The 20,217-nt window shown below is 45.4% G+C and overlaps 1 protein-coding gene and 1 pseudogene across 2 annotated transcripts in view; both read left to right on the forward strand.

Moving 5' to 3' along the window:
* The window catches only part of Aox1 (aldehyde oxidase 1), a 72,736-nt gene that overhangs the window by 37,415 nt on the left and 15,104 nt on the right, over nt 1-20,217 (forward strand). For both annotated transcript variants that reach the window (XM_021156825.3, XM_021156831.3), the window contains exons 20-26: nt 1,450-1,546; nt 4,367-4,491; nt 7,816-7,949; nt 8,794-8,881; nt 11,869-11,955; nt 12,378-12,569; nt 14,975-15,202. In XM_021156825.3, coding sequence (XP_021012484.1) covers nt 1,450-1,546; nt 4,367-4,491; nt 7,816-7,949; nt 8,794-8,881; nt 11,869-11,955; nt 12,378-12,569; nt 14,975-15,202 — 951 coding nt within the window. The remainder of the gene's footprint in view (nt 1-1,449; nt 1,547-4,366; nt 4,492-7,815; nt 7,950-8,793; nt 8,882-11,868; nt 11,956-12,377; nt 12,570-14,974; nt 15,203-20,217) is intronic.
* Nucleotides 5,255-7,809, forward strand: LOC110290313 (spindlin-W pseudogene; annotated as a pseudogene).

The raw sequence follows: 20,217 nt of genomic DNA on the forward strand, positions 1-20,217 counted from the left end.
CCCACTCTTACAGGAGCCCCACCCAACTCTCAGCACATGGCTCTCCAATGACCACTTTCCAGATAAGAGGACTCAGGAAATTGGCTCAAAGTCACCCAAAGAGCAGTCAGCAAATGAGACCGGAAAAGATTAACTCTTACAAAAAAAGAGTAGAAAAGTCACTTCAACAAAACCCTGCCATATCTGAACTTTTGGTTAATTTTTTTTAAAAAGGGGGGGCTGAGTGTACTCAGCAAAAGGGACTGGAAACAAATAAATCTGTGTCAATAACTGAAGGCTTCATCCAGCTTATGTTTCTTAGAACTATGAATGGAGAAACTCTACCCAGATTCTTGGAACAAGTGTGAAAAAAATTCTGCCCTTCTCAGAACTTCTCCATGACTACCAGCAGCAATAGATCTGTGGTCAATGGTCAACGCAGGAGCAGTGCTCTGCATGCGTGCCTGGCTTGGTGCTAAGTTGGCTTCATACTACCTCACTAAGTGCTCCCAGCAATCCTATGAGGTCAGACAACTATTATCCCCACCAGAAGCTAACAGGGCTCCCCAAGGGCACAGAGCAAACATCCCACCAAAGATCATAGCCCTTCAGTAGAAGAAATGGCACAATCACAGAAGAGTATCTATAAGGTGCCCGGAGAGGAGGCATCTCTACAGTTTCTGGTGGCCAGAGGGATCCGAAATTGGGAGAATCCCCAACGGCCAGCAGCTTCACAGATGGCTGGTTATCTGTGGTAGAGAATAATTTTAGGAGTTAGGGTTGCAGCTGAAGCCCTGACCATGTCTCCTGAAGTACTTCTCAATTGGACAGCGGGAAAGCCAGTGTGTAAATGGACTTGTGGTATCCAGGCAAGCCATATGTGAACCATCAATCCAGGGCAGGTGGCCCCTGTCACTGCAGTGCCCTCTGCAAATAAAATGCCCAGGACCCTGAAGAAGGAGCAGGAGTCCAGCAGGCAGAGCCTGTGTCTCCAATCAGTGGTTTTAGCTAGCACTTACACGACAGTTATGCCTCAGGGCCCTTTACTTGTCTCATTTCACCATCAGCTGTTTGTGTGCCTGCCACTTGATGCTGAGAGAGGCTTATAGTCAAACACTAGGAGGTGAGAAAGGGGCCATGAATAGATAACCCTGTCTGGGGCTGAGTCAGCCTTGGCTGCATACAATGGATTTTTAATCCCAGAGGTCTGTCAGCCTGGAAAACAATAGTTCTATTCTATAGCCCCTCTTAGCAGGTATTTTCTGAGCAGACTCTGTGCTTAGACTTACTGGGTACATTTGCATTTGCTCCTTGGAGAGTCTCTGAAGCTTGGCTTTCAGCTTAGCTTCCCAGTACCAGGGGGAGAGAACCTGGACCCCACAGGAGAAATTGCTACCCAGAGTTTTTCACAGGACCTGGGACTTCCAAGCTTTCTCTGGAGGCTGCCTCACTCTTCTGTTCTCTCTCCAGGAAGCTATACAACACAAGTCCTTCTTCAAGTCAGAACGGAAGCTGGAGTGTGGGAATGTTGACGAAGCATTTAAAATCGTTGATCAAATTCTTGAAGGTAAAACTTTCTTCAGCACTAGCAGCAGGCAACTTTCTGGGGCTTCCTTCACCTTCTAGAACTCATCCAACAGTCTCAGCGGACGTTGCTCCCAGAGAGTGGGAACCTTGGACTCACACGCGGTGTGAACCCACACGTGATGTGAAGAGCCCAGAAACAGCTCTTCTCATCCATCCCCAGCCTGCCCTGAACCTCATTGTTGAAGGAGATTGTCACCAAGTACATAATTCTGAGGTGACTACACTAGAAAGTTTTGTTCCACTTCCTCTGGTCACCATGGTTACTGGGGGCGAATAGAATGATCTTAGAAACACTTTTTTTCTTTTCTTTCTTTCTTTTTTTTAACTTTTAAAGCAGACACTGGCAGCTTTCAGGTCTTTAGTGTTTTGAAATTCAGCAATGCCAAGAATTATTTTGGATTCTTCCAGTTTGGGGAAACCCCTGTTCTTAAATTTAAGGGTTTATATCTTCTTCCAGTTTTGGAAAGTAGTTGGCCATTACTTTTCAAACACTTGATTTCAGTGACATACAAGGCAGATCCCTCTTCCTGTCACGTGGTTTCATTGTTTTCTAGTCTGTTCTTTACCTTTTTTAGATTGGTATAATTGTATCACTACCACGACCACCACCACCATCATCATCATCATCATTATCAGGTTTTTGGTTTTTTTCCAAGACAGGGTTTCTCTGTGTAGCCCTGGTTGTCCTCACTCTGTAGACCAGGCTAGCCTAGACTTCAGAGGTCCGCTTGCCTCTGCCTCCCAAGTGCTGGGATTAAAGGAGTATACTACCATGTCTGCATGTTTTTAATTGTTGTTTTTCTTGCTCATTCATCATTTCTGCTCTGAAGTCTGCCAGTTGCAGAATTTCCTTTTGATAATTTTTGTATCTTTCTCTTGTTAAGATTCCACATTTTGATTATTTCTCATTGAAGCATTCTTATGATAGCTGCTTGCCTGTCAGATGAGCCAAACATTTGTTTCATTTTGGTGTTGGTCTTTCTTCACTGAAGTTGAGGTTTTCCTGGTTCTTGGACTGATGGGTGACTGTTTATAGACTCTGGGATATTTTGAATACAGTCTTATAATAGTGTGGCTCTTAGTAACATCTTCTGTACAAGAACTGACCAGGTGCAGGTGGGTAAGAAGGAGCAGGATGGTGCCTTGTTACTGCCACATGAGGGGAAAGTACAGCTCTCTCATTGGGATCAAAGAGATGGCCCAGCAAAGACTTTGCACAGTGACAGTTGACAGGGCTGGGAATCTGAGCTCCCCACTCAACCTCTGCGGGTAGGGGTGTGGCTACAGGTCCTTCTGTGGTATCTGGTTGGTGTCAACTACTTCAAAAAGTGTCTTCCTAGGCTTCTCTTCTGGTCCTTTGGCTTTCATAAGGCTGTTTCCCATAGCTTCTAAGTCAATTATGTAACCAGAGGGCATCTTTTGATGTCCCCTTGACTGTTGAGAAACTAAGAGAAAATAAAAAGGCCTATCCTCTCAAGCCAGTATTATCTCGTTTACAAGAAGCAGCTAGGAAACCATATTGGAAAACAAATGGCAAGGCACTAAACCAGCAAAGTCAAAAATAGAGGAATTAAGACAAAGTATGAGGGTCAGAATCACCCAGGGAACCTTACCAAAAAAGAGAGGAAGGAAGGAAAGAAGGAAGGGAGGGAGGGAGACAGGAAGGAAGGAAGGAAGGAAGGAAGGAAGGAAGGAAGGAAGGAAGGAAGGAAGGAAGGAAAGAAGGAAGAAAAGGAAGGAAGGAAGGAAGGAAGGAAGGAAGGAAGGAAGGAAGGAAGGAAGGAAGGAAGGATTGATTTTAATTTGCCTCTGGAGTGAGAGTGAGGATTTTACTTTGCTTGTGGGTATTTTGAGATCTTCTCGCTTCTCTAGAACCAAGACTGACACACACAAGGTTCATGACAGCAGTAACTGGGAAAGCCAAGCCCTAGAGGGGCTCCTTTACTTGTATCCTTATGTCTCTTCTCACTCTGCTTTTTTTTCTCTGCCTTTCAGGGACTTCTGTCAGTTTTTAATGAGAGAGAGAGAATACACAGAGAGACAGAGATAGAGAAAGACAAAGACAGAATAATGAATGGACTTCTTTGGGGATAATATACAAGAAATAGAAATGCAATACAGGAAATTCATGTAGAAAAGGACTAACCTCTTACCTAGAGAACAAAGGAAAAGGTTAGGGTTTATTGGTGAAGAAAAGATTATCCAAGTTCTATGTTAAGAAGGCCCAGTGACGTTGGCCGTTGGCAGAACAGAAGCACATTCTGACTGGCATGTCTCAATATTTGGTAGGTAAGACATACCTGAGTTAAACTTGGGCCCTCGTCGCTTAGGACTGAGCTTGGGAGACCCTTCTGCCACAGGTGTTTGCCCCTATGGCCTCTTGATGCCATCTTTGTTGGACTTGATGTGAATGACTCCATTTTGCACACTTAACCATCATACTTCTTGGATCTGTTTATCTTTAGGGTTCAAATGATTAGACAGATCCAGGGGGTGAAATGGGGAGGGACACAATATTCCATCCCATCTTCAAGCTAGAAGTCTCCTTATCACGAAATTTTGACTCTAGAAACTCAGACATCTTTCCTCAGGGCTCTGGCTGCACACACTGACGGGGACAAGAGTTTCTTGTACAACTCTGCTTTCAGCCGAAAGCTAACATGGGTGTTTGTCACTCTTCAGTGTGTGGCTTAAAGCTCAGTCAGTGGAGTTTCTGTGCCATGAGATAAAGGGAGAGGGTAGAAAATGACCTGTTCTCTCTGTCTGCATTTGATGTCCCCCATGTGTTCTCTTGTAACAGGTGAAATACACATAGGTGGCCAGGAACATTTTTATATGGAAACCCAAAGCATGCTCGTTGTTCCCAAAGGAGAGGATGGAGAGATTGACATCTATGTGTCTACACAGTTCCCCAAATATATACAGGTAACATGGGGTCACTGAGGCGAGGACATGGCTAAATGGTTTCTGACAGCAAAATGTACAAGAAAAATTACAGGCAACTACACATTAAGTACTTATACTCATATGCAATTGGATATTAGCAACCCTAGACTTTCCTAACTTAGAAGAGGGTTTGTATTGGAGAGAAGTCTTTGCTTGTGGATCCATAGCTTTAAAATCAATTATGCAACCAGCAGGCATCTTTTGATGTCCTCTTGGCTGTTAAGAAACAAAGGGAGCCGGGCGTGGTGGCCCATGCCTTTAATCCCAGCACTCAGGAGGCAGAGGCAGGCGGATTTCTGAGTTCGAGGCTAGCCTGGTCTACAAAGTGAGTGCCAGGACAGCCAGGGCTACACAGAAAAACCCTGTCTCGAAAAACCAAAAAAAAAAAAAAAAAAGAAAGAAAAAAAGAAAGAAAGAAACAAAGGGAAAATGGGAAAGGCTGGTCCTCTCAAGCTGATAGTACCTCATTCACAAGGAGCAGCTAGGAAACTGTATTGGAAAAGAAACAGCAAGGCACTAAACCAGCGAAGTCAAAAAAAAAAAAAAAAAAAATGCCATGATGGGAGGAATCAAGAGAAAGGAGATTCCGCAGTTCAGCGGGCGCAGTGCGCGTGCGCCGTGGCGGCCGGAGAGGGAGGCGGCGGGGGGAGGGGCGGGGGGAGGGGCGGGGGGAGGGGCGGGGGGGGCGGCCGCGGCGAGGAGAGGGTGGGGAGGCGCCGGCTGGCTCGGGCTGGGCCGGCGGGGCGCAGGAGCGAACTACGGCGGCCCCGTGGGCAGCCTCGGTGGCCGACAGGCCATGCTGGAGTATCTGCAAACATGATGAAGAAGAGGACGTCTCACAAAAAACGTCGGACCAGTGTGGGACCAAGCAAGCCTGTGTCCCAACCCCGGCGGAACATCATAGGCTGCAGGATCCAGCATGGGTGGAGAGAGGGCAATGGCCCTGTTACCCAGTGGAAGGGGACTGTCCTGGACCAGGTGCCTGTGAATCCTTCCCTGTATCTTATAAAGTACGATGGATTTGACTAGAACTTAATAAGGATGAAAGAGTTTCTGCACTGGAAGTCCTCCCTGATAGAGTTGCATCATCTCGGATCAGCGATGCACACTTAGAGGACACAATGATTGGCAAAGCAGTGGAGCACACGTTTGAGACAGAGGATGGCTCTAAAGATGAGTGGAGGGGGATGGTCCTGTCATGAACACATGGTTTTACACCACCTATGAGAAAGACCCTGTCTTGTACATGTACCAGCTCCTCGATGAGTACAAAGAAGATGACCTCCGCATCATGCCTGATTCCAATGATTCGCCTCCAGCAGAAAGGGAGCCAGGAGAAGTTGTGGACAGCCTGGTAGGCAAGCAAGTGGAATATGCCAAAGAAGACGGCTCAAAAAGGACTGGCATGGTCATCCACCAAGTAGAGGCCAAGCCCTCTGTCTATTTCATCAAGTTTGATGACGACTTCCATATTTACGTCTACGATTTGGTAAAAACATCCTAGATGTCATCACAAACTTTGCTAAATTTGTGGAACTATTAAATGTATAATTTGTAGACATAAAGACTTGATTGCTTTCCAGTTTAATGAAAGCTTAGATGTCCCTGCGAACCCACAATCTCAACCAGCAGAGCTGGTGTTGTTCTGAATAGTGCAGACTGATTCGAACACAAGGCATCTGTGAGGGGAGTCCTCCCTCTTCAAAGCATCTGTGTGAGGGGGTCTTCCCTCTTACAAGAAGGCTGTCTGTTGGGGGTTAAAAGCAAGGTGGTAAAAGTTAAGCTAGTATCATAGTCATTTAAACCTGGATAGATTGTAACCATTTTCCTTTCACTCTGACACTGTCTTATTCTGCTGCCACAATGCAAGTATAGTTTGTTATTTTTGTTACTGCCTTCTTTGAGAGATTATGTATCTATATAGCTACCTGTCTAGATCTGCATCTGTGTGCCTATGTATATATTATACACACACAGAGGCACTCACCGCTGGCACTCCTTTCCTTGGGGATTGGGGTGGGGGTGATGATGTTTTCTCCAGTTCAACAGGAGTGCTTGACCCAAGTCACTCATATTTATAATATGCCTGCTCTTTGTTTAAAATTAAATTTGGGCACAGGAAGCACACAGAGACATTTAGGTTGTTTAAAAAGTCAGAATTTCTGAGTACCATTTCAGTCTGGAGGCTTTTAGCTGAGTCCAGGTATAAACTAGCCATAAACAGTCAATGACCCACAGTAAACTTTAGTAAACTGTTGAGAAATCTGGGTGAAAGGCTGCCTTCAATTCTAAGCTTTGTTTTTTTGTGGCTTTTGTTGTTATTATTTGTTTCTGTCGTTGATTACTCTTTAATCGTAAGTATTTTTAAACCCAGAACCCGGGTCCTTGGTTCACATGGAATAATAAAGATGTGTTTTTAGATGGCAAAAAAAAAAAAAAGAGAAAGGAGAGTGTGTGAGGGTCAGAACCACCCAGGGAACCTTACAGATAAGCAGCCTTTATTTGCCTCTGTAGTACAGTGAGGTCAGGTGGTGGAAGAGAGGCTATCTATCCCAGGCAGTTCTACAGCACAAACACCTCTCTTTCATTAACCCATCCGTCTCTCCTAAAAACATCGGTTGCCTATATCCTGTGTCCCAGGGAACTCACATGCAAGAAAGAAGATGATGCCGGCTTGAACTGGTCTAAACATTGAGGGAAAGGTCAGAAGCAAAGTGAAGGAATCTGGATGTGATGGGTACCAAAAGAGCCAGAGGAGGAGAGTGAAGCTGTGAACAGCAACACTGGGAGGGTGTGACACCGAGAGGGACCAGATAACTGTGTTTCATTCCCTGTGTGACAGGATGACCAAAACAGGAACGCACATCCTGGGAAGATTGGTTAGTGTTCACAGTAACCCAGTAAGGATGTGAGAAGTGGAGAGGCCCAGGGTCGTGACATCTTACTGCTTCAGGAAACATCCCTTGAGGGATTATTGTGGAAAGGATATGCTGGGTGTGGGTCCAGCTGGCAGAGTTATCTCACCACTATGGAAAGAATGAGTTCATGTTAGCAATGTCATTCTAGCCAGGAGAATAGTTGTTGGTGATGGTAAGGGTTTGGGGCACTTTTCCTTTCTGTCATTTATCATAACCATATGAACCACGCGTCTTGTGTCTCGTGTTCAACATCATGGAAACAAAATGTGCGATCGTTGTGACACTCAGGAGGGCAGGCTTCCTGTTAGGATTGTGGGCATGACAATGATGGCCATACATCTTGCCGAGGATGGGCCAGAGCAATGAAAACCATTATTGTTGACAGGATATAGTTGCTGCAACCTTGAAGCTCTCAGCCAACAAGGTCATGTGTCATGTAAGGCGAGTTGGCGGGGCATTTGGAGGGAAGGCGGGCAAGACCAGCATCTTGGCAGCCATCACTGCGTTCGCTGCTAGCAAGTAAGTGGGAGAAATCTATTAAACAAACTGAAGTGAAATCTTATTCCTAAGACATGGAATGAGGAAGGATCTAGACTAAGGCTATTTAAGATCACACATTATAAACCAACACCCGAGCGAGACGCCAGCTTATTAAACTTCTTTGTCTTTTATTGCCAAGTTCTTTAAGAAGCAAAATAAGCACCAATCACTGAAAATATGACGAAAGCCATTATAAAAATATTATAATACATGGGCTAGGCAGTGGTGGTGCATGCCTTTAAACTCGGTGCTTGGGAGGCAGAGGCAGGAGGATCTTTGTGAGTCTGAGAGGCCAGTCTGGTCCACAGAGCAAATTTCAAGGACAGCCAGGGATACACAGAAAAACCCTGGCTCAAAAAATAGATAGATAGGTAGGTAGGTAGACAGAGAGACAGACAGACAAGCAAGCAAACAAACATATAAATAAAATATGCAATACTTGGAATGTCAACAGAAACAGGTCCCAGGTGGGTGGTGTTGTCCTTAGCATTAATAGTCTGAACTATTTGCTTATGGGTCAGATACATAACCCACTTAATCTCCCAAAATCAATCAGCCTCTCTTTCTCTCTCTGTGCTTTCCCGACCATGTCTGTTTGTCTGTCTGTCTTTCTCTGTCTTTCCTCTCTCTTGAATTAATAGATGCTTTTGGGTTAAGTTGACATTTCTTTATCTTACGGTTTTTCAATGAGAATTTAAAAACCTCACCCCATAGGAAATTTCCTTTGGAGCCAACACACCTAGAAGGCATAATATGAGTGTGGAATAACAGCTAGCTTGTTTGTTTGTTTGATTGATTGATTAATTTTTATTTTCTGTCTCAGACACGGTCACGCAGTCCGCTGCATTCTGGAACGAGGAGAAGACATGTTAATAACTGGAGGACGCCATCCTTACCTTGGAAAGTATAAAGTGAGCCGAAGAACAAGTCAGGGAAGGATTCATGTTGCAATGAGAACCTTCGTAAAGGCAGAGGGCAATGTTTGGCTACACTGACAGGGAAAGAACAAACACAGATGTAGTCAGGTTTCCTTTGCTGTGATGAAACACCATTAGGGAGGAAAGGTCTCTTTCACCCACAGTTCCATATTTTAGTTCCTCACTGAAAGCAATTAGGGCAGAAACTCAAACAGGGTAGGAACCTGGAGTCAGGATTTGATAGTCATGGAGGAGAGGTTAGCGCCACATGGCTTGCTCAGCCTGCTTTCCTATAGCACTCAAGACCACCAGTCCAGGATGGCACCACCCACAGCCAGCTTCCCCATCACTCATTAATTAAGAAAATTCCCTACAGGCTTGCCTATAGCCTAATCTTTTGCAGACATTTTTCTCAGTTGACATTCCCTTCTCTCAGATGACTCTAGCTTGTGACAAATTGACATAAAAACCAGCCACAACTAAATGGTAGTCAGATTTTCTACTTCTTGTGCTCCAGTTTAATTACCACCCATTCAATGAGATTTCCCGCTTTGCTCAGCAATGCCAGTTTGAGAGAAAGTACTAGCTAGAATTGAGCATTACGGAATGAATGATTGGAAAACATGTGACTGTATGTCCATGAAAGTCGATCTGATAACCATTCTTTCCGCACAGAAAAGGTAAAAATAGAATAACTCCTATAACAATGGTGCTATATGAAATTGCAATTATTTGCAGATGGTTTCTCATTTTTTAATATATCAAGTGTATTGTGAAAACCTATGACCCAGAAATTCCTACAAAAGTTTCTATAGTAGAAAATAATTATCTTTTTGCCTTTTAAGAGATTATTTTACATTTTAAAGCTGGCCAACAGCTTTAACAAATAACTCAAATCTCTCAGGATCTTAAACCTTTACTTTGTTATTTCTTATTCAGGTAGGAGCCTTGTAGCTTGCATGGATTGGAGGAGGGGAGGGCTTGCTCCAATCATTCAGGGACTTGTTTTTCTAATAGCACCTCTATCCCCTAAAACTGCTCTCTGATAACTACTGGGTGTATACAACTATTTAAATTTGCATTTAACAAAATAAAATTAAACTAAGATTATGCTGTACACAGTGTTCCAAGTACACAGTGCCCACCTGTAATTGTTGGCTACCATATTGCAAGTGTAGACACGGAAGGTTGTTGTAGTCCCCAAAAGTTCTATTGGAATCTGTGCGGGGACCTGAGTCCTCCACGGAGCCTTCTGCAGCAGGCAGTAGACAGGGGAATACTGATATACGTAATCTATCAGGTGCCAAGCCTGTAAGTGGTAGACCTTGCTTCTGTCCAGACATCTTGTGGCGTAGCTAGGAAATGCAGTCTTGTGTGCCCAGATGCCAGCCCGAGAGAGGCTTAGAGCCCCAGAATGGATTTAAATTTAACTTCACACAAAACAGTGAGACCAAGTTGTAGATATAATTCTGGGGCTTTTCTACGCTTCCCCCCCCCCCCCCCCGCAACTTGTTCCCAAGTAACGACAAGGTGTTTCTATGCCCATCCTAGCCCATTTTAGCTCTTGAGTAAATAACACAGAGACCTAATAAATTTATTAACAAGCTGCAGGCACTGTGCTGGGCAGGTACTCATCTATTCTAAACCTCCATGGCTTCCTACATCCCAGCCTCATTTACCTGCATCTGAGTCTTGCCCTGACTTGCTCTGGTCCATGTGTGTCTTCATGGCTGTCCTGTAATGATCTGCTCAAGGCAAATGCTCCTGATACTGCCTCTCTTCTTTATTCTAATAGCTACTCTCTCGTGACACCTCATGCCTAATCCTCTTGGACTAATCATCCTCCTTCCTTCTCTCTCCTCCTCTCCTCTCTCTTTTTGTTTGGGGCCTCTTGACTGGGCTGGGAAGTCCTGCCCAATTCTCTTCTGCCCAGATAACTGGCTGATCAGCTCTTCATCGACCAATCCCAGGTGATGGAAAACAACCTTTACAAGTCTTTGAGACCAGAAAAGCTCTAATTGTCATGGCAGTGCCAACATCCAGACTGCAACCAGATCTCCCGGCACAGCAAGCAGCAGCTGAATACACAGTGCACTGAGTAGTAGATTGTTGGCAAGTCACATGCCATAACTGGGCTTAAGCCCTGACAGGAGGGTGACATGACCTCTCTGGATAGGATGGCCTTAGCAGTGTGAGCATGGAACAGGTGGCCTCCCGGAGGTAGGATGAATACAGACAGGAAGCAGCCGAGTCTGAGACACGGTTGTGAGCAGAGGAGCTCCAGAGCTTATATTGTATAAAATGAAATATATTTGTTGAAAAACTTAGCACCACAAAACACAGCCTGGAGCTTTCTAAAAGAAAAAAAAAATTGGAAGCAGTGAGAATTCTGGAAGGAAAATAATGATCTTGTTTGTGTAAGTGTTGGGAGGAGAAATGAAAACAGGTCATTGAAACAGAAATGTCTTTCACCTAAATGACCAACCCTTCATTCAAAAGACTGGACCATAGTTATGGAGGACATCGCCGTGGCAGTGATGGTCACTGGTGGAGAGAAGTGTCAGGACAGGAAATGAGAGTAATTATATCATATAGCTATATAGTAACATATTAATTATATAATAGTATTGATTATTTCTCTAAGGAGCACCTGCAGTGAGAGCTGAGATCAGCCTCTGTTCTTCCTTGAAGCAGCCTAGAACCTAAGCCAAGGGAATGATGCCGCCCACTGTTAAGACTGATCTTCCTGCTTTAGTTAACCCAATCAAGATAATCTCTCCCTGGGGTTGCTCATTGGCAATTCTAGATCTGTTAAGCCAATAATTAACACTGACGATCACACAGAGTCTCCCCAATACCACTAAGCCAGCTCTGTATCCAAGAAACAGCTGTCAAATCTAATTCCATGAAGCTTTTCCAAAGTACAAATAAGTGAACTTTGACCTCCTGAACCAGTATCAGCAGTCAGCTCTCTCCCCCAGGCTGGATTCATGAATGATGGCAGAATCTTGGCCCTGGACGTGGAGCACTACTGCAATGGAGGGTGCTCCCTGGATGAGTCACTATGGGTAAGTGGTTTAGAGGAAGTTCTCATTCTTCAAAGAGTAATACATAAAATGATTCAACTCGGGAAATATTCAGTCTTTACATAACATTTAATAAAGGACTCACTGCAGAATAGCAAAGATTTCCTGAAAACCATGGGTGGACGGAGCTCAGAGATCTTGGGCAAGCCTTTGCTTATGTGTCTGCATCCCATACCTAGATGTGTGCACTAGACCGAGCTTTGCAAATTAAAGGTAATAACTGAGAATAATTCAAATCCTTTAGATTTATCTTACAGCAAAATGTATTTAGCTAGGGTGTGAGGTTTTTGCTAAGAAATAAAGAGAGGCGCTGTTTCCAGCCTGGCTTCATTCTGAAGTGTCTGCATGGTTAGGAAATGCAAAGAAGACCAAGGTTTGCTCACATCGGTTCTGGGTTTCTTCAGGTGATAGAAATGGGGCTTCTGAAGCTGGACAATGCTTACAAGTTTCCCAACCTACGCTGCCGGGGCTGGGCCTGCAGAACCAACCTTCCATCCAACACTGCTCTGCGTGGGTTTGGCTTTCCTCAGGCAGGGCTGGTCACCGAAGCCTGTATCACAGAAGTGGCAATCAAATGTGGCCTGTCCCCTGAGCAGGTAACCCTACTCTAGTCTCATGTATAAAAGATGCCGATTATCTGAAGAATATCTGGGAAGGTTTGGGGGACCATTTAGGTTAAAGAATTAGGAGATCCAGAGAGTAAATTATTTGATTGAGTTTACCCAGTCAACTAGTTAACAGAGTCAGTGACCAAGTTTAGTGGGCCTTGACTTACCCATACTCCACTAAAAAATAAAAATAAATAAATAAAATTAAATAAAAATTCTAGGAAACATTATTTTAATAACATGAATTGGATGGACTAGAGAGATAGCTCAGTAGTTATGAGTACAGATTGCTCTTCCAAAGGACCTGGGGTTCAATTCCAGGCACATCCACACAGCAGTTTACAACTGTCTGTAACTCCCGTTCAGGGGGGATCTAGCACCCTCACACAGATAAACATTCAGGCAAAGCATCAATGAATATAAAGGTAGATTTTTTAAAACTCCAGAGCATGGGTTGGATTTTCACACACACACACACACACACACACACACACACACACACACACACACACACACACACACACACTAGCATCTACTCAGTTCTGAGTGGGAGCGCACAGCAGCTGGCATTGTAGGCTCCCCAAGCTCATTCTTTGCCAGTAACTGAGTGTCATGGGAAGTAACCAGGGTTTCATGCAAACTATTTACTCTCTGGGAAAGGTATCACTTCCCACCTGGCCTCCTCTCTGAGAGGCTCACCATCCTAACACCAAGATGCCAGACATCCCAGTCCTTGGGAGATAAACCATGTCCAAACCATAGGAGCAGCATGCCCCATCACCTCAGCCTGACGGCCCCCTATTCCTCATTCTCTAACATCTCAGGTGGCTGTCACAAGCTTTGTCATTTCAGCTATTAAGTTGTCAACTGTCAGTTCTTTAAGTCTCAGCCTCAACTTCATTCACTAGCAAAGATAATCCCCCCTTTGTTGCCTCCTCCACCCCAGATTCCAAAGTGGAGTTTAGGTAGGGGAGACATGCTGAACTGTCTCTCCCCTTCTCTCCTCCTGTTCTGCGCTGGGGCCGAGAGGACAGGGATGGAGAGGAGTGCACATGCCCCGCCCTGTCCTCTCTTTGGCACCCTATGCAGATGGACCTCATGCAGCCATACCTCTGACAACCACACCTCTTTGCCTCCTGCTCCAGGAGGCCTGGAAAGCCCAAGCCCTCAGTTCATCTGTATTTTCCCTCATAACACTAAACTCTAAGACCGGAGATAGGAGCCATCTTCTTTATGTCTCTTAAACTCATAGGGTTCCTTGTCCCTGCTATTGATCACAGCCTCTGCGCAGCAGAAAGGAGAGGGGAATTACACGAAGACATCCCTTCCAGTCCAGAATAGTCTCTTAAAAACCTATTTTCCCTTGAATGGCATGTTGCATCAAGTTCTACATTCCCTCCTCTAGGGATCCGAGCAGTTGCTAGGGGAGTGGTTTGGGAAAGGTGTGTGTTTATAATGGCTTGTAGAGGGAGCTGGCCATAACTGTGGGAGTATCTCAACTAAGACTACAAGGCAGTTGGTGTCTTTTGCTCTCTGCTGAGAGGCCTTATCAATTCTGGGAATACTGTAATATGGGGTGCCGCACATCTGGGGATAGAATCTTCTCATTCATGGCTACCTGCGTGAGCTACCCCACACTGAGCCAGTGACACACCATTGATGTTAGAAGAAGCTCAGGAGACCCTACTCTGCCTCGAGGGGCTAATGTTAATGCTGCTGGCAGCGGTCAAGTCACTTTCTTCAGTGGTGTATCCACTCGTCAGTTGCCCATGCTTCAGAAAATAGCGTCCCACCCATGTCTGTGCAAGGGATCCCATACCCCAAACAACGCAGCTGAGGAAGCTTGTTGGGAAGAAGTAGGTTTTGGTGGGGCTAGGGAGGGGAGATGAAAGAGGAAGTCAGATACTGAAGACAATGAAAATTCTAAACATGCCTGCAGGCAACTCAAAAGAATTTAAGAGTAATCTCGTTTGTCCTTTCCCTTCACCATTGGCTGTACTTAAACAGATATTCCTATTGGTTCGCTTCAGGAGTAAATAGCTCTATCTTGCCATAGCATCCACACAACCCAGATTGCTTAGCCTGGGCACCTTTCAACTGATGCCCACAAGAACTGAGAGTCAGGAGTGTCCCTGAACCATACTGAGATGCACAAGAATAGAGGTTTAGGACTCCATCTTCTAAACCTGCACAGGAACAGCACAGAAACAAGTGAGTCCAGCCTAGTCAACTGGGTTTCCCAGTGAGGACAAAGAGGATGCTGTGCCTTTATCAATAACTGGGTAGAACCCAGTTTGGCCCTTTTAGGATGGGCAGAGTGGGGGAAGAGGCCATTGGGTGGACACGACCTTGTCTTCTGAGCTTCCCTCTCATTTTAATCTCTCCTTTCATAGGTTCGAACCATAAATATGTACAAGCATGTTGATAATACCCATTACAAGCAAGAGTTCAGCGCCAAGGCCCTCTCTGAGTGCTGGAGAGAGTGCATGGCCAAGTGTTCCTACTCTGAGAGGAAAGCAGCCATAGGAAAATTCAACGCAGAGAATTCCTGGAAGAAGAGGGGAATGGCTGTGATTCCCCTGAAGTATCCTGTGGGTATTGGATCAGTAGCCATGGGACAGGTCAGTGCTTCAAACACATGTGGGAATGTCCTGGCAGAAGCCTGGTTGAATTAGCTACATGATGGCCCTGCCCAGGTTGTGCATGGCAAAGCCTGTACTACTCTAGGACACAAGAAGAACTCCTCTGCACAGCCCAGGGGCATTTTAACAGTCAGATAGAAACATTCTTGGTGGGAAATGGGGAGGGAGAGGACCTGTGATTTATTCCTGGCCCTGGTGCTAAGAAGCCGAGATAACTGCTCTGAGTCCCAGATGTTAATGCAAGAGACAGGGGCAGAAGGCCTCTGAGACTCCTCTTCCAGTTGTGTGACTCAGTGTTTCTAGACATGAAATAGAAACGGGAAGTTGTGGGGTACTGGGTGCCTGATTTCCTTGCTAGGTAGAGTAAATTAAACCTGGAAAAGTAAATTATTTAACTTTTTGAACAAAGTCTTTGGAGTTTGTTCTCTTCATAACTGCTAAGAGGGAAGACTGGGCACTGTTGCTATGGTTTCTTTAGCTGACTAAATAAGTCTTTGCTTAGCTACTAAATTTCACTTGCTTTTTGCCTCTGGTTTTGAATGAAAGTTGTGTGTAATAACTTGTAAGGGGCTACAGTATCCTAGCTTACTGTGGAGCAGCAATGCAGACACCTTATCTAAGTTTTTACATGAATATGTGTATTGTACATACACACAGAGATGTAAGCACAGTGATGCAAGCACAGAGGTGCACATACACAGAGGTACATACAGAGAGACTACAGAGATGCACACACACACACACACACACACACAGATGCACACACAGACATGCACACACAGAGAGATGCACACACAGAGATTTACACATAGACATGGACACACAGACATGCACACAGAGAGATGCACACACACAGACATGCACACACAGTCATGCACTTACAGGATGCACACACATAGATGCAAGCACAGAGATGCACACACACAGAGATGCACACACAGAGATTCACTTATAGAGATGCACACAGAGATATACACACAGAGATGCACACAGAGATGCACACACAGAGATTCACTTATAGAGATGCACACAGAGTTGCAAGCACAGAGATCATGCACAGAGATACACACAGAGAGATGCACACACAGAGATGCACACACAGAGATGAAGCAGAGCTCTCACATCACTTGGTATTTCCTCCATGTTTGGATGTGTCTCACAGAGGAATAACCAGGAATGAGTGGGTCTATGGGATGGGGATTCATTGTTGTTTATGCTGTGTGCTGAAGGCCATGAGTACTGGATAGGAAGGCCCTTCCCCTTCCCCCAGCTTTATCCTTTCACCCAACCAACCCAGCTGAGCTTGGTATCATCCTTAGAGCCTGCATCCTTTGTAGGCAACCTAAAGTAGGCACATGGAAGGCGCAGAGGACAGTTCCACATGGTTGTCTTATTGGAGCCGTTCATTCCTTGCCTGTTTGCACAAATGAAATTGAACACAGAGAACACAGAGCCACTTAGCCATCTGCACAAGATTTTCTCAGATGAGGGAGATACTCAAGAGGCGTGGTCGAGGACGATAGCACAGTTATTGAAAAGGAAGGGAGGGACAAACCAATACGGAGAAAATGATTTGCGAGCAGTGAATTCTGGGGTAGGGGAGGGGAATGTATCACTACTTAGCTGGCAGCTAGCGGAGAGATGAGCCAGGCCATCTGTCCGGGAGCAGACAGGAGCACAGAGAAGCCGTGTGGATCCTGTTGAATCCTGGGTTGAAGGTCATAGGCGTGGGTAGACTGGCTGTAGATAATGGTGGCCATGGTATAATGTCTCCTCCACCAGAACTATCTCAAAAGGCAGTTTGAAAACTAATGATCAGTTATCCACTGGACTATAAGTCTGTCTAGATTTCCTCTCTGGGAAATCTGAGAGCTGGCTGAACAGTGAGGAGTTTTTGCTGCTCTTGCAAAGGAAGGGGTTCAGTTCCCAGAAACTATGCTGCTCAGCACACATTGACCTGTAACTTAGTTGCGGGGTATCTGGCAACCTCTTCTGTCCCCTGCAGGTGTGTGTGTGTGTGTTTGTGTGTTTGTGTGTGTGTGTGCGCGCCTGTGCGTGCACATGAGTTTGTATGTGAGTGTATGTGTGTGCAAGCACATGTGCATGAGTGTGCATGTGGTTTATGATGTTGAGTGTGTGTCTATCACACACACACACACACACATACACACACACATACACACACAAATAAAAAGTAAAACAAATCTTTAGATTTTTATCTCATTCCACCCTTAGGAAAACCTATAAAATTTGTGTTATTTCATTTTCACAGTGAGAACACTGAAGTTCAGGGAGTTTCAAACATCCTCCCCACTGCTCCACAGCTGGTAGAATTTAGGCCAAGTTTGACACTCACACTCTGGTCCAGGCAGCTCTGGAGACCCTTCTCCTCAAAGCACTGTATGACTGGTGAAAGTGAGGTTGAAGTCAGCTGACTGAGAGGAGGAAAGGGTGAGCAGGGCAGCTTCATCCTTAGAGCTGCTAAGAAGTCTCCATGCAGACCCTTTGTGCTCAGAAGCTTCACTTAGGGCTGAGTGGAGGGGTTGGGATCTGTCACACACAGAATGCTTGCTGGAAGGAACATCCTGAAAGGCTTGTTCTGCAGCAAAACAGGGGAGGGAATTAGAGATGAGCCCTAGAAGGCTGAGTCTGGTAAGTTTGTCTGCCAGCTGGCCTTGACCTCATCCAATTGCTGTCTGGAAAGAGACAGCAGGGTTGGAGGGTGCATAGAACTTTGTCTCTTAAGGTGCTATTTCCTAATTAGGGTCATTTAAGGGCATGGATATCTCCCTCTTCCTGTCCCTGGGGAGATGAACTTTTCAAGTTTATGTCTGCACATAAACTTGAGACATTAAAACAGAGACATTTTGTTTAAATGCGAATGTATGCACACCTACGTTGAAGAGGAGAGGATTAGCTGTCTACACACACACAGTTACAGGTCATCTGGCTAGCAGTGGCAGAACAAACCACTCAAAACCCTCAGCACTCCAAACCCCAGACCCATGTCTTCCTTGTCTCATGCTGCCTTCCGGAGCAGAAGCAGTTCTCACTCCACTGTTCAAGGGTTCAGATGCAGCTCACCTGTAGATTCATCCATTTCCAGACTGTGAAGCCTGAAGGATGCAGACGGTATCTAGTTAACCCAGGCATGTAGACTGGGAACCCTGAAGGATGCAGATGGTTTCTAGTTAACCCATGCATGTTCAGGGCTTTTCACAGTGGCATAGAGTAGGGCCCAGATGTGGTAAGGCTGAGGCACTTGGGGACTCTTACGACTATAGCTAACTTCTCGCCAAGCCAATGAAGTTCTCTATATTCAAGAGTCATCTGGCTCAGCTCAGTTGTGCCAGTTTTACAGCTGGAGCTTTGTAGAATTATCTTTTTGTGGTGCTAAGAACAAACCATGCACTGGTGCCACTTAGTGGAACCAAATTTGACACTTTTAATGGCTAGAGAAGTTTGCAACACTGGGTGTAACAAATTACTCAGCAACAAAACGCTGCCCCGGACCAGCAGGCAGAATGCCTTACCAGCAGGCTCGTACAATAGAGAACACATGAAATCCAGTGTAGTTGTAGCTTAGTCACACATAATAAGCCCACCTGTGTGTTCCACCCACCTTTACCAGAGCCAAGGAGGCAAAATACAGAATCTGTAAACCTATGGGATAGATGGAATCACTGCTCTAGCAAGTTCACGTATCAAGCATAATCCAGTGCCTAGTACATCTGAGACCTTGTGCACAATTCAAAAGGAGGATTAGGGTGTGTCCCTACCAGAGTGCTGTGAAACATAATAGAACAAAGCCCAGAAGTGACTGCCACATCTGGCACCGCAGTGCAGGATAGCCAGCTCTGGGATCAATGAAGAAAACACTCACTGCTTCTTATCTTTATTTGGGAAGAAATGCCAGGACCATGAAATGGTGTCTTCAGGAATCATGTAAGCCCAGTCTGGCACATCTCTGCAGGGGTCTTAGGGATACTGCTATGCTCTGATATCCTAAGACTTTCAGTCCAGGCACTGGGTGCACGCGTATTTGCTCTCAGATGTAGGCTATCCTTATTTTGTTAACCAGGAAAATGGAGATTGCATTCACTGTCTTCCTTGGAATGGTGGTGATTTCAGCTTATTCCCTGGGGTAATGCACAGCTTTGGATGTTGGAAAAAAAGAGGCAGTTCTCCTGGTGTGGTCTACAGGTCACAAGTGGATATGAAAGTCCTTCTGGTGGGCAGAGAATTGATCTAGGAAAATCGGCCTCTGTGTGGGGTTATATGACTGACCTGCAGTTCCTGAACTCAACTCTGACTGACTTGGGCTGCTTACAAATCTGAGCAGGAGAGTCTTGCAGAATTTTAGGTTTAAAGAATGGAGACTACCTTGTCACCAGAATGTTCTACAGATCTTTCCTATCTTTACAAATCCCTGATTAAGCCAGGCACAGTGGAGGGAAGGAAGGGTAGACAGGAACTCCAGACACTGCATCACACTGCATCCACATGAGCAGGGAGCAGGGAGCAGGGAGCCCTGTCAATCAGCTTACGTCATGCTTTCCATGTAGTTAAGACCTCAGGCTTTGGAATGGTGCCGTCCACATTAGGGTAAGTTTTCCTCCTTTGTTAGAATGCCCAGCGATTTCTCTCCTAAGAGATTCTAGGGTCCTGCAAAGTTGACAATTGCAGGTGACACAATGAGTTAGACACCATGGTGGACTGTTCTAGCCCAGGGAGACATGGGAAAAGACATGGTGAAATCTGATCATTTAGTCTGGCTGCTTCTGAGCAGAGGGGCATCTAATTCTATGAGCAGCTTGGCTGCTTCCATGGCCGGATGAGGAGCAACAGAGGCAGATGATTGCTCCAGAGGTCTGCAGCACTGTGCCAAGGCAGTTTGTGGTGGTTCTCAACCTGTGGGTCACGACTCCTCTTGGGGATTGAAGGACCCTTTCACATGGGTGGCATATCAGATATCCTGCATATCATATACTCAC

The sequence above is a fragment of the Mus caroli genome, unplaced genomic scaffold, assembly GCF_978045245.1.
Source record: "Mus caroli unplaced genomic scaffold, Mus_caroli_1 scaffold_1, whole genome shotgun sequence".
Classification (NCBI taxonomy): Eukaryota; Metazoa; Chordata; class Mammalia; order Rodentia; family Muridae; genus Mus; species Mus caroli.